Source organism: Anolis carolinensis, chromosome 4, assembly GCF_035594765.1.
Source record: "Anolis carolinensis isolate JA03-04 chromosome 4, rAnoCar3.1.pri, whole genome shotgun sequence".
NCBI classification, from domain to species: Eukaryota; Metazoa; Chordata; class Lepidosauria; order Squamata; family Dactyloidae; genus Anolis; species Anolis carolinensis.
The window spans coordinates 89,850,489-89,864,329 of record NC_085844.1 but is presented as its reverse complement, the minus strand read 5'-3'; the positions used below and the strand labels follow the sequence as shown (position 1 = coordinate 89,864,329).

The following is a 13,841-nucleotide window of genomic DNA, read 5'->3' as shown; positions in this document are numbered from 1 at the left end:
TCTTAGGGAGGAGAAAACAGGCTTGTTTTCTGCTGCCCTGAAGACTAGGATGCGGAACAATGGCTTCAAATTGCAGGAAAGGAGATTCAGGAGATCTGAACATTAGGAAGGACTTTTGAACTGTGAGAGCTGTTCAGTAGTGGAACTTTCTGCCTCAAAGTGTGGTCAAGGTGCCTTCTTTGGAGGTTTTTAAGCAGAGGCTGGATGGCCATCTGTCGGCAGTACTTTGAATGCAATTTTCCTGCTTCTTGGCAGGAGGTTGGACTGGATGGTCCACGAGGTCTCTTCCAGCTCGGATTCTATGATTCCAAAAAGATTTGTTCTGTAATTCAGTCAAAAGAATGCAGGTTACTGACCCCAATCCTAAACGGTGTATGTGGGTTTTTTTTGTGAAATCTAGAAGCTGGGATTCTTCCACATCGATTAATACCTCTCTACATATGGTGACATAAGATAGGGAGCCAGAGAACATGTTTATTATTAACATAATGATTTCCCAATCATTCTCGTCAGTAAGCAACAAGACAAGTTTGGATTTTCATTTCAGATTGTCTTCAGTAAATATTAACCAAAAATTAAAAATATTTTTATATTACAAATATTGTACAGTAGAGTCTCACTTATCCAACACTCACGTATCCAACATTCTGGATTATCCAACACTTTTTTGTAGTCAAAAGTTATCAATATATCATGATATTTTGGTGCTAAATTCATAAATACAGTAATTACTACATAGTATTACTGCGTATTGAACTACTTTTTCTGTCGAATTTGTTGTATAACATGATGTTTTGGTGCTTAATTTGTAAAATCATAAACTAATTTGATGTTTAATAGGCTTTTTCTTAATGCCTCCTTATTATCCAACCTATTCGCTTATCCAACATTCTGCCGGCCCGTTTATGTTGGATAAGTGAGACTCTACTGTATATGCAAAATAAAAAAACTTGGTTTTTTAAAGAAGTAAAAATACAGGATAAACAGAAAAAGCCTAGTTTGTCCATTCAGACCCAGAAATATATGTATTTAGTTTTTATAAATTTGGTTGTGAGTCTCTCTATGTGTTAGTGCTTTATTATAGCAGAGGAGGTAAAAGAGGAACATGCCCCCTGCCATGAGTTTATAAAAAATGGCAGTTCCTAAACCAAGGGTTGGGATAGAAGCACTCGTTTTCTTGTATCTAATATGGGGGTCTTGTAGAAACTTTGATAAGGAAAAATAATAAAATGCCTTCCAAAATATAATTTCAGTTTGCAAGCCACCTGAAATTGATTTTGGAGAGATTGTAAAGAATATGAAATTGGCATATATGGAACATGACAGATTACTGTACCAATGCCAGTCTGGGTATGACTTGGAAGGGTCTGGCTGGATAACATGCAAAGAAAATGGTTGGATGCCTACACCAAAGTGTTTGGGTAAGTGTCAAATAATGCAGGTATGGAACTATTTATTTGTACTCAGCAACTATTTCTGTGTTTGCAATAACTAACAGAGTTGTGACACATTCATTCGCAGAGAGTTCATCTTATAATCCTAACTTGGAAAGAAAATGGGAATGATAATGGCAAACCAAAACAGCTTGTTGTATGAATGAATAAAACAATACTTTTATGTATCTTTGAAGTAATTTGCTGCCTGTCAAATGAGAAACTCCCCCCCCCCCCCAAATTATCTAAACTGGCTTCTGCTGACTAGACTGGCAAAACCTTATTTCAATTTTATAATAAATATTATTTATTATTTTTTCACACTTAATAGAATGTAATAATAAATAACTAAAATGTATTTGTTCATTCGATACCGTTTCATTATCTGGTCGGAGGCCACACAGGGGTGCTAGACAGAGAAGGATAGGTCATTTTATTGGGCGAAGGGGGGAGTTGAAGGAGGAAAACAATATTCCCCAATTTGGCTGGTTATTCTCTCCCCCCCCCCCCCCCATGCCATACATGAGAGTTGTTTCCACGACAGGGACATGGGTGTGTGTGTGTGGGGGGGGGATAACAGGAAAACAGAGGGAAATGGTTTTACTATTTCAACCCACCCTCCATCCCCATAAAATAGATTATCCTTCTCTCTCTAGCGCCCCTTGTGGCCTCCGTCCAAATAACGGAATAATACCGTATATTCTATTTATATTGCAATTTAATCTTTGTATTATGTATATTAATATATGTATTTTGTGATGGTCTGTTTTACTGTATGTATTTCATGGTCGGTATTTTATGGTGATATGTTTAAACTGTATTGTGACCTGCCTCTAGCTACGAGGAGAGGTGGGTAACAAATACTTATTATTATTATTGTTGTTGTTGTTGTTGTTGTTGTTGTTGTTGTCGTCATCATCATCATCATCATCATCATTTTCCTCTTCATTTGATGATAGTAGGATGTTTTTAGAGGGCATAAGGCAGTGGTTCTCAACCTGTGGGTCCCCAGGTGTTTTGGCCTACAACTCCCAGAAATCCCAGCCAGTTTACCAGCTGTTAGGATTTCTGGGAGCTGAAAGCCAAAATACCTGGGGACCCACAGGTTGAGAACCACTGGCATAAGGTAATCAATAATACAGTTAACTCCTCCAACAATATTTGGTTACTCCATACCTCCTGAAGATGGCAAGGTGTGCCACTTGAGACTGTTTGCCTCGAACTTCTGAATAGTGCAGCCAACACTGGCAAATCCTTCTTTACATTTCACATTGAACACAAGTCTTGCAAGAAGCCCTTGCATACTTGAACTGAATATACATTGGAATGCCATGAAGTACACCTATGCAGATGTTTCTCTTAATTAGGGGTTGACAGATCCCTCAAGTTTCCCACATATATTTTTATTGGAAAAGCCCATTACACTGATATCATTAAGGCTCATGGAATCACCCCACATTGTGGCGAATCAATGGGCTCCCGGTGGAGGGCTTGGGAGAACCCATTGTTCCACTCCCCATTGCCCTTCTTACCATGACCCTGTGTGGAAATGGTGGCAGGATGTGCTGCTTAGTCTCCTCTTTTGGCATGGAGCCCAGCCAGAAATGTATGTGTATCGTGGGAAAATGAAGGGGAAGCAGCTTATGATGGGGAAATTGGCCCGTGTGAGGTGATTAATAAGTATTGCTGGGGTCCATCACTAGGTTGGGAATGGTCTCTTTGAGGTCCCATCTACACTGCCATATAATACGGTTTGAACTGCCTTATATGGTCAGTATAGACCCATACAATGCAGTTTGAACTGCATTGAACTGGATTACATTATATAATCCAGGTCAATGCAGTTCATCTGCATTCTGAAACTAGATTATATGACAGTATAGATGGGGTCTGAGACCAAGACAGGATGACTTCTTCTATATAGGAAAACATGGTTCCATATGAAGGTTGAAGTTGCTCATCATGGCCCCTAGAAGTCATGGGACTTTTGCAGTCCAATCTTTATTTCAAAAAATGGCTCAAGTTTGGAGTATAACTTGGGGTCTGTGAGCTGCACTTTGCCCACCTTTATCCCAAATGCATGGGTATCATAGAGACAGGGAGACACAGTCCTGCTGCCAGACCTCTAATTGTACATTGATAACCTATGAAAAAGGTTATCACATAAAACTATTATGTGTGTCTTAATGGCATTGCTAGAACAAAAACCTCTTAGAAGACAATGGCATTCATAGACAATCGAAGTTCAAGCAATTCTTAGGAATAAAAATAGCCTAAAGTCAGATCCTACAGAATGAAAGACTTTGAAAGAGGAGCAAGGACCATCATTCTCAAGTTCCATCTTGGTTTCTCTTTTCTGCTGCATTTTTAGCACCCTGCGTTATCACAAAAGAACAGCTGACAGAGCGAAATCTGATTCTGCGGGATGGACAAAAACATTCAGAACTGATTAGAAATGGCCATACAATGGAATTTGTGTGCAAGAAAGGATATATCACTGTATCCCCATCAATCAAAAAGTGTATTGATGGAAAGTTCTATCTACCGTTCTGCAATTCCACTGGTAAATGTACTGTTAATGGGAATTCAATTCCGCTGGAATCATTAGCTGAAAGAATGCTATGCTTATAGATGGAGACACTCATGGCTGCTCTCTTCTCAGATAAAGGCAGCAAATAGAGAATAATAATTACCTTATAGTCATCTGATTCAGTAACAATCGCCTGATTGCTATCTTGGAGACATATTATTCAGTAATTTGTGGAATCTCGGCTAAACTAAACCTTTTTTTGACCAGGGCCCACTTGACCAGGCCCAATTTGATCAGGACCCCTTGAACACAGACCATTTTAACCAGGGACCACTTGACCGTGGACCATTTTGACAAGGGACCACTAGATCGGGGACCACTTTGACCATGGACCACTCTTGAACATTAGTACCAAAAAGGTTACATATTAATTTTTGGTCAACTTTAATTTGGTTATTTGGAGTGCTGATTCAGAAAATTGCATTGGACAGACCACATCAGCTCTAGTTTCTGATACAGAACATATGTCATTCAGTAGTCATTGGCTCACCCACAGAAAACCACATTTAATAATCTAGAGCTGATGTGGTCTATCCAATGCAACTGTCAGCTCTGCAGCTCTGCGGAAATAAAATAAATAAAATAAAATAAATAAAGAGGAAGGACTTTTGTGGACCGGATTTTTGTTCTCATTGACCACTGCTGGGTTGCGGCCCACAGGTTGAGAATCAGCTTCATGATGGGTTGAAAGAATACTAGAGAGAAAATAAGAGAGATTCCTTAAAAATAGATTTTAAATAATATATACTCATTTTTATTACTTTAATGTAAATCAGAAAATGGGCCTTTCAAAAATTAGTGCAAATTTACTTGGACTGGGTCAAAAAGAATGTTTACTTTTCCTAAATGATAGTTTATAAGTGTTCAGATTTGACTACAAACAGCTTAAACTTTATGAGCGATAGAGATTTGGGGCATGTTATTAATTTGTCCCAAACGTGAGTAGTGAAAATTGTCTTTGCATGATATTGTTTCTATAATGTGACATTTCAGAGCCTGATGCAGATGAGATGTTTGTAGCCTCAGCATGGAATTCCTCTCAAACAGGTACCAAAATAATATAGTGTTCAGTGCTACACATGAATTTTGAGATAGGAACTAATGGTTTTAGGAAGGATCTTTTTGTTTAAGATGAAGATGATGCCAGGTGAGAGAAATTATTGAACTTGGGGCTAGGCTGGTTTGCTGACGTTTCCCATCTAGCTGAAATGAACACAGATAAGGTGGAATGGTTGCACATTATGAACAGTTGTTTAACTGTCCATTAAGGCTGTTTTCATTTTTATGGCTAGTGGACATGGCTAAAATTCTTAACTTCCTTCCCACCCACTCTCCTTTAAAAGGCAACCAACAGATTAGTATGGCCAGGGACTCTTTTATATCTGGCCATATGTGCAGATTGTTATTGAAAGTTATATCTGCTAAAATTCCTTCTGATTCATAATGTTTAGAAGAAAAGTGACAAGACAGTTTGCTTGGTGGTATACAAACACTCTTCCACATTGTTTTCCATAGCAAGCTAAGGTTTTTCTTAATATTGGCCTTCAGTAGAGCAGGGTATATTTCTTTTCTTGGAATTCAAACAAGCTGTATGTGCCATGGACTGATGATGGTGGTGGGCAGAAGATGGAACCAGGAAAAAAATGGAGAGGGAGTTAAACATTTCCTTACGGTGCTGTTTCTGCGATCAAATTATCATTGTATTTCATTAAAAGAAGAAAAGGAAATCCGAGATGATCAACAGCATTGTGCCTTATGGGCTGAAATGTGTACATGTCTGCAGTCATTGCAGATTGGTTGAAATTTTTTTGCATAGATAACAATACTTTTAAACTAGTTAGACAGTTGTGATATTTTGTTACTGTTGAGACATATTGACAATGACATCAATTGCAGTAACAATGTTTTTCAGGGCTGTTGTGTGTTTTCTGGGCCATATGGCCATGTTCCTGAAGTATTCCCTCCTGACGTTTCTCCCACATCTATGGCAGGCATCCTCAGAGGTTTTGAGGTATATTGGAAAAACGTTTGTTTTGTTCAATTTCATGGTTTCCTCCTTTCTGTTGAAATTGTCCACATGCTTGTGGATTTCAATGGCTTCTCTGTGTAGTCTGACATCATAGTATACCACACAGCTGTGGACAAGTCTACATAGGGACCACCAAACGCAGCATTGTCCAAACACGGAACAAGGAACCTGAAAGGCAGTGCAGACTAACTCAACCAGAGAAGTCAGCCATAGCAGAGCACTTGATGAACCAACCTGGACACAGCATATTATTTGAGAACACAGAAAATATTGGACCACTCTAACAACTATCAGGTCAGACTACACAGAAAAGCCATTGAAATCCACAAGCATGTGGACAATTTCAACAGAAAGGAGGAAACCATGTAAATGAACAAAATCTGGCTACCAGTATTAAAAAAACCCTCTAAAGTCAGAAGGGTAAATAAGGAACAGCACTCTGAAAACAGAAGAATGTCAGACACAAATCAATCAGGGGCAGCTAACACCTCCTAACATAGGATTCCCCCAGGCAGGAAGAAGCCAAGCCATGAAGAAGGCAAGGTCATTAATGCCAATCAAGGTGATTAATTACAACATTCATACTGGCCAACAGACAAGAGTTCTTTCTCCTATGCTGGACTTTCCACAGATATATAATCCTTCCTTGCTTAGTTTTTCCAATATGCTTCACAACCTCTGAGGATGCCTGCCATAGATGTGGGAGAAATGGCAGGAGAGAATACTTCTGGAACATGGCCATACAGCCCAGAAAACATACAACAACCCTGTGATTCCAGCCATGAAAGCCTTCGATAACACATTGAACAATGTTTTTATCTCTATTTCCTATTAGAAGAAACATGTGCTGTCCCACACATAGACAATGGAAACTTCCTTCCTGAACAAAGACAGTACAAAATTACAGATGTTATCTATGCTTCATGTAATTCAGGATTTACACTTGAAAATCCTGATCACGCATCTAAATGCACAAAATACGGCTGGCTACCTTACCCAAAGTGTGTAGGTAAGTAGCTTCAAGTTGTGTCAACCATGTATAAAAGTTTAAATAGCTGATAATGTGGTCAGTTTTATACTATAAGTGTCATAACGAGCACTGATAATCTTAAAAAATAACTTAATTTATATTTGCCCACCATATGGTTTTGCAGTTCCATTGTTGACACCTCCTTTTCCTTCCTGTACATACAGATATGTGTGTGTTGGGGGTCGGGTAAAAATTATTCATCACGTAGTCTGTATTCAGCCCTTTTCTCTTTCATTTCCTTTTTCTCCCTCTGCCTTAACCCAAGACATTTTAATTTCCTAAATCACAATTTGTTCTGATGTCCAAATTGGAGAACTGACTTGAGACAATTGCAAACTAACCCACAAAACAGAGTTGCAAACTAGTCAGGCCAACAAATAGTAGTGTGTTGGTTTCAGGACTGTGATATTTGAAATGAGCCGCAATGTCTCTGCAACCATGGCAGTGGAAATGTCATAGCATATACTTTATTTGTCCCTTCTTATATGCTGGAAGAGATGAAAGAATGGAACAAATGTGGAAAAAACTAGATACCTTTTCTTTTCTTGCTGCATTTGGTCAATTCAAAAGTTATGGAGTTTTTTTTGCAGCTTTAATGTTGTAAACTTATGTTGGACATACGATTTGAAAATTGCTTTTCATGTAGGTAACTTAGTCTGGATCTACACTGCTCTATATCCCAGGATCTGATACCAAATATCTGTTTTGAACTGAATTAAATGAGTCTACACTGCCAGATAATCTGGGATAAGCACATAATCTGGAATCAGATCCTGGTATAAAGGGCAATGTAGGTAATGCACCCTTTGAGATGATGTTGAATTGAAGCTCCCAGAATTCACAGCCAGCATAGTTAAAGGTGAGGAATCTTGAGAGTGGCAGTCCAACATCATCTACAGTGTTCCCTCATTTATTGTGGGGGTTATGTTCCAGGACCGCCCGCAATAAGAGGAAATCCAAAAAATAGAGGCACTATTTTAATTTTAATAAGTGGCCTTTCTCCCCCTTGTAAGTCCCAGGAGAGTGAAGCTTTTCCTACTAGCTCCAGTGGGCCCTTGCTTCCTGCTTTCCATGTTGCCCTGGCTTCCTCTGCTCCTGCAGCCAGGGAAGAAGAGTGAGGGTGGGCGGCAGCCAGAGCCGGCCCTAGGTAATTTTCAAGTGTAGGTGAACAGAATTTTGGTACCCCCCAACCAATCACTGAAAAATAAAAGCGTTGGATAAGTGAAAATGTTGGATAATGAGGGATTAAGGAAAAGCCTACTAAACATCAAATTACATTAAGATTTTACAAATTAAGCACCAAAACATTATGTTTTACAACAAACCAACAGAAAAAGCAGTCTTGACTGTGCCCCCGTATGTTTTGCGCCCCAAGCGACCACTTAATTTGCCTCATTGTTGGACCAGCTCTGGCAGCAGCAGAGGAGGCTGGAAGAGGCAGCCAGGCTCCTTTTTCTGCCACTGCTCCAGCTGGCCACACCAGGAAACATGGAGGACTTGGAAGTGGGACTTGGAAGTCCCGTCGCTTGGAGGAGAAAGAAAAACAATGCCAGCACCTGACTACCTGAAATTAAAAATTGATCTGACATTACCCATTTAGACATCAGCTGCCTGTTCTAGAAATGCCCATCCAGCCTTTCCAAGCAGGAAAACATGAGCATTTCTTGCCTAAGAAAATCTTATGAGAGTCATAGAGTTGCCATAAGGTAACTTGAAAACACCCACAAAGGGTTGAAATGTCCAAACAATTTGCACCAAAGTTAATTCTTTCCAACTCAAAGAATTTAGGGCTGGACAATCCCGTTTTGTTATTTTGGTGTTGGATTAAAATTGCAAAAAAAGAAAAAGAAAAAAAGGGGGGCGATTCTAGCCATGTTCTGTAGAAGAAAATAACACAACTTGAGTATTCAGCTCTTTTGCTTTAGCCGTTTCTTTTCCATTTCTTTCAAAGCAAAACATTGTGAATATCCTCGTATAGAGCATGGAGCACTGTCTTGGTCTAATACTTATTATAGTGATGTATATTTTCCAAAAAAAGAAGGAGATACAATTAACTTCAGATGTTATCGTGGCTTCCTACCAGAAAATAAGAAGCGTTGGCATATAATTAGATGCACCAGTTATGGCTGGGAACCAGAACCAAAATGCTTTAGTAAGTGTATATTTTCAGTATTATTTCATAAAATAATACTTTTACTAAGCTAGGAATCCTCCAGAAACTTTTACCAAAGGATGTTAGATTTTTTTAAAAAATGTTTCTTGTAGATGTTGTTTGGCATAGGCCCCATCTATGCTGTAGAATTAATGCAGTTTACAGCCTCCGGTGGCTCAGTGTGTTAAAGCGCTGAACTTGCAGACTGAAAGGTCCCAGGTTCAAACCCGGGGAGCGGAGTGAGCGCCCGCTGTTAGCTCCAGCTTCTGACAACCTAGCAGTTCGAAAACATGCAAATGTGGGTAGATCAATAGGTACCGCTCCGGCGGGAAGGTAACGGCGTTCCATGCAGTCATGCCAGCCACATGACCTTGGAGGTGTCTACGGACAACACCGGCTCTTCGGCTTAGAAATGGAGATGAGCACCAACCCCCAGAGTCGGACACAACTGGACTTAACGTCAGGGGAAACCTTTACCTTTACCTTTTTACACTACTTTAATCTCCAAGGTTCAATAATATGGGATCATGGGAGTTTTAGTTTGAGGAAGCATCGCCACTATATGAAAGAGAAAGCTAAATACCTCCATTCCCATGATTCCAAGGTACTGAACCATGATTGTTAAAGTGGTCTCAAACTGATTGATTCTACAGTGTAGATGTCCACTTAAAGGTAAAACTTAGATGATAAAAATAAACAACGGAGTAGAAAGCAAAAGTATTGGCTTTCTAACAAGTTTAATCCCCTTTTTCATGCTTGTTACTTCAGACTAATTCCCAGAATGCAAGAAGCTGCATCTTATTAAGTCACACTTCGTCCAGTTTCTTCAGCATTATCTACATTTCCTGTTGCTATATAATAATAATTATAATAATAATAATATACATACATACATATGTATTTGCATGATAGCACTATGTATTATTTTTATTTCCTCAAGGTGAAATAAATCCTAAACCTTGGGGTCTATCTCATAGTGATTCAGTCCTCACACTCATTCTGTTGTATCCAAGAAATTAGTGTATCTGAAAAATTAGTAGTATCAAAGCTGCTTAATACATTTAATGACTAACCAGACATTTCAATTCAGATTTCTATGGTACTAGATCCAACACATTGCCCACATCCTCACACTCTGCCCTAGAATAATTGCAGCTGTGAGCAGTAGGGAGCTCAATCTAGGGGTGATTACTTGTCCATACATATCCATTCTATACAAAGAAATATTTATGGTTTACTTAGGTCTTCAGATCTGTTTTCAGCATAGACCAAGCTGTCAAGGACAGCCATCTGTCTAGCATTTCCTCTTTGTGTTCTGGATAAGACTTTCACTAAAACATACTATTTGATTGCATGGCTCATACCTAGTATGATAATCTACACCACGGAACTCACTACATTGGGCTTGGCTCAGTCCTGCTGTCACGATGGAGCCAGGATGGAAGCTGGCAGAGCTCATCACATAATGCAGGGCTCCTTCTGGTGGGGATCCATCCTAGCTCCATGCTGGCAGTGTCACAGGATTGAGCCCTGAGAACATGGGTGGCTAGCTGTGTTTTCATTGCTTAAGCCTGGGACAGTGGAGGGGGAAACTGGGAAGCAACAGTTTCCCCCATGTGATGGGGAAGAGGGCAATGTGGGGGATGTGGGTGATGTGTGGCACTTAAAAACAGTTTCCCCTGCTGTCCCCTGGCTTAAGGACCTTCATGTGATGAGGTCCTTAGACATATCGTCTTACATATATCCATAGGAGCCTCCAGTGGCCTAGGGGATAAAAGCCTCGTGACTTGAAGGTTGGGTTGCTGACCTGAAAGCTGCCAGGTTTGAATCCCACCCAGGGAGAGCGCGGATGAGCTCCCTCTTTCAGCTCCAGCTCCATGCGGGGGCATGACATTAGCCTCCCACAAGGATGGTAAAACATCAAAACATCCGGGCGTCCCCTGGGCAACGTCCTTTTCTCTCACAACGGCCAATTCTCTCACTTCAGAAGCAACTCCGGTTGCTCCTGACACGAACCCCCCCCCCCCCATATATCCATATTGTTCCTACTAAATCAGATGTATAAGTGTATTCTCCATTTTGTTTTAGAATATGATTTTACAAACATCCTGTTTCCACTCATCCATATTTATTTATTTTGCCCTTAGAACAGTGTATTCTGCCTAAACACTTGCCACACGGCCAAATAATTGTTGGCTCTGAGAACATCTTCATAGAAGGCGATGACATTTCTTTCCTTTGTGATGAGGGTTATCATCCTGAACATCTGTCACCAACAGCAGTGTGCACAAAAACAGATTGGTCACCAGCTCTCAAATGCTTGGCCACTGGTAAGATAAGGTTCTTTGCCTCATTAATCTGAAAAATGTAACCTTCGGTTCTGAATTGAGTTTGCATTCTACAGCATATTATCTGTTGTTTCTCGGTGTCTTCATTCCATAGCCATTTTATTTGTTATTTGAGTAGCGGGATCATACCTCAGCCCTAATGCATTTCTGTATTAAAGGAGTTGAAGATAGTTAAAGGCAAATGGGATAGAATAAGATAACTGTGGGGTCAGTTAAGCTTTCCTTAGGGTCCTACATCAGCTGATTTTGTCCAAGGATTTACAGTAGAGTCTCACTTATCCAAGCTAAATGGGCCGGCAGAAGCTTGGATAAGCAAATATCTTGAATAATAAGGAGGAATTAAGGAAAAACCTATTAAACATCAAATTAGGTTATGATTTTACAAGTTAAGCACCAAAACATCATGTTTTACAACAAATTTGACAGAAAAAGTAGTTCAATACGCAGTAATGTTATGTTGTAATTACTGTATTTATGAATTTAGCACCAAAATATCACAATATATTGAAAACATTGACTACTAAAATGGCTTGGATTATCCAGAGGCTTGGAGAAGTGAGGCTTGGATTAGCGAGACTCTACTGTATTTGCATTGTTTGAATGAAAATGGGGAAATGTATTAAGTCAGAGCTGGGAAAGCTCCTTTTTGAATGATAATTTCCTAAAACCTAATAGGGATTGCAGACCTCTCCCATTAAATGACCTTTCAATATTTCTTAGGTCTTCTTTCAGGCCATCTGCAAGCCATCTGGGTCATGCACAGCTTCCATGAAAAGCTACAAGTGTTCTAGGGAGCCTTTCAGAATAATCAAAGAGCTACAGTAGAACAGTCTAGCACAATGGTTCTCAACCTGGGGTTCCCAGGTGTTTTTGGCCTTCAGCTCCCAGAAATCCTAACAGGTGGCAAACTGGATGGGGTTTCTGGGAGTTGTAGCCAAAAGCATCCGGGGACCCCAGGTTGAGAACCACTGGTCTAGCACAAGCATCCTCAAACTGCAGCCCTCCAGCTGTTTGGGCCTCCATCTCCAACTCCAAGCCCTGGAAAGCTTGTTCAATGGTCAGAAATTCTGGGAGTTGGAAGCCCAAACAGCTGGAGGGCTGCATTTTGAGAATGCTTGGTCTAGCACTATAACCCTATTGTAATTAGGGCATTATATAAAACCCTAGTTTCATAGCACATGTTTAATTATATTATTCGTGCTTTTGATAGGCTTCCTGGTACACTCACAATTCTCTGGTGGAGCTATCTGTGTCCTAAAGTATAGTTTTTTAAAATAAAGATTTTGAATTAAGGTTTATGTAGTAATAAGTCCAACAGGTTGCCTACATCATCTTAGTATGTCTTAATGTGGTGGAGATGGCTTACAACAGCACCACATTTCCCCATATGAACTTGCCTGGAATCTGATATCCTCAACAGAGGTCTCTGCACCTTGATAGGACAGATTGGTGAGTGCAAAAGATGAAACTTTCTCAGTATCGTCACCCAAGCTGTGGAAATCATCTCAGTACAATGACAACGGGTGTTTCTGTGTTTATTTATCTTTTATCACCTCTCTGACTGCCAGGTTTCCCAAGGGGATGCACAACTAATATCCGCAGAGATGAAAATCTGTGGTCCTATCACATGAGATCCCATCATTATCTTTCCTTTATCTGATGATATTTCCAAATTATTGCAGTAGTTTTCAGATTTAGTTCAAATAGTGTCACCAATATAATTTTTTTCTCTTTCTCTTTATCAATACAGGTGCGTCTAGCTGGGAGAATAAAGACTTTGATAAGTAAAGATTAATCTCATAATGATTAAATAATGTATACCTTCTCATTTATATATGTTTGCACTTAATTTTTATTTATTGTTGTGGTCTTTTTGTATGTAGGTTATTAACTAGTTTAATCAGAAAGCTTGATACACTTTTTCTAAAACTGGTACTGCAAACTAGCACAACATAACTACTTTATCTCCTCTACTACCCCTATGGTCTGCAGAGACCTTTAAAAGTTCCAAATTTCCACCTGAACAGATTTATTTGTTTTGGGGGGATTGAATTAAGAAAGACTCCCCTCACTTATTGGGGAGGTTTTTATGGTTTTTATGACTTTTATGATTATGGAGACAAGGGAAAACAGTCTGCATTAGAAGCTTAGAATTAACTTCTGAACCCGCTTGTCATTTTTTAATGTTGTCTACCCACTCTACTGTAGAATAGGCCATAGAAACTAGCTTTATATATTTCTATAAAACTTTGCCTGAAA

At 39.5% G+C, this 13,841-nt stretch overlaps 1 protein-coding gene across 3 annotated transcripts in view; it reads left to right on the top strand.

Moving 5' to 3' along the window:
• LOC100564475 (complement factor H) overlaps positions 1 to 13,414 on the top strand; it is a 22,741-nt gene extending 9,327 nt beyond the window's left edge. For all 3 annotated transcript variants that reach the window (XM_008119981.3, XM_062980772.1, XM_062980773.1), the window contains 7 exons: positions 1,254 to 1,421; positions 3,805 to 3,996; positions 5,017 to 5,070; positions 6,888 to 7,061; positions 9,034 to 9,234; positions 11,382 to 11,564; positions 13,333 to 13,414. In XM_008119981.3, coding sequence (XP_008118188.1) covers positions 1,254 to 1,421; positions 3,805 to 3,996; positions 5,017 to 5,070; positions 6,888 to 7,061; positions 9,034 to 9,234; positions 11,382 to 11,564; positions 13,333 to 13,370 — 1,010 coding nt within the window. In that variant the 3' untranslated portion in view covers positions 13,371 to 13,414. The remainder of the gene's footprint in view (positions 1 to 1,253; positions 1,422 to 3,804; positions 3,997 to 5,016; positions 5,071 to 6,887; positions 7,062 to 9,033; positions 9,235 to 11,381; positions 11,565 to 13,332) is intronic.
• The last annotated feature ends 427 nt before the right edge of the window (positions 13,415 to 13,841 follow it).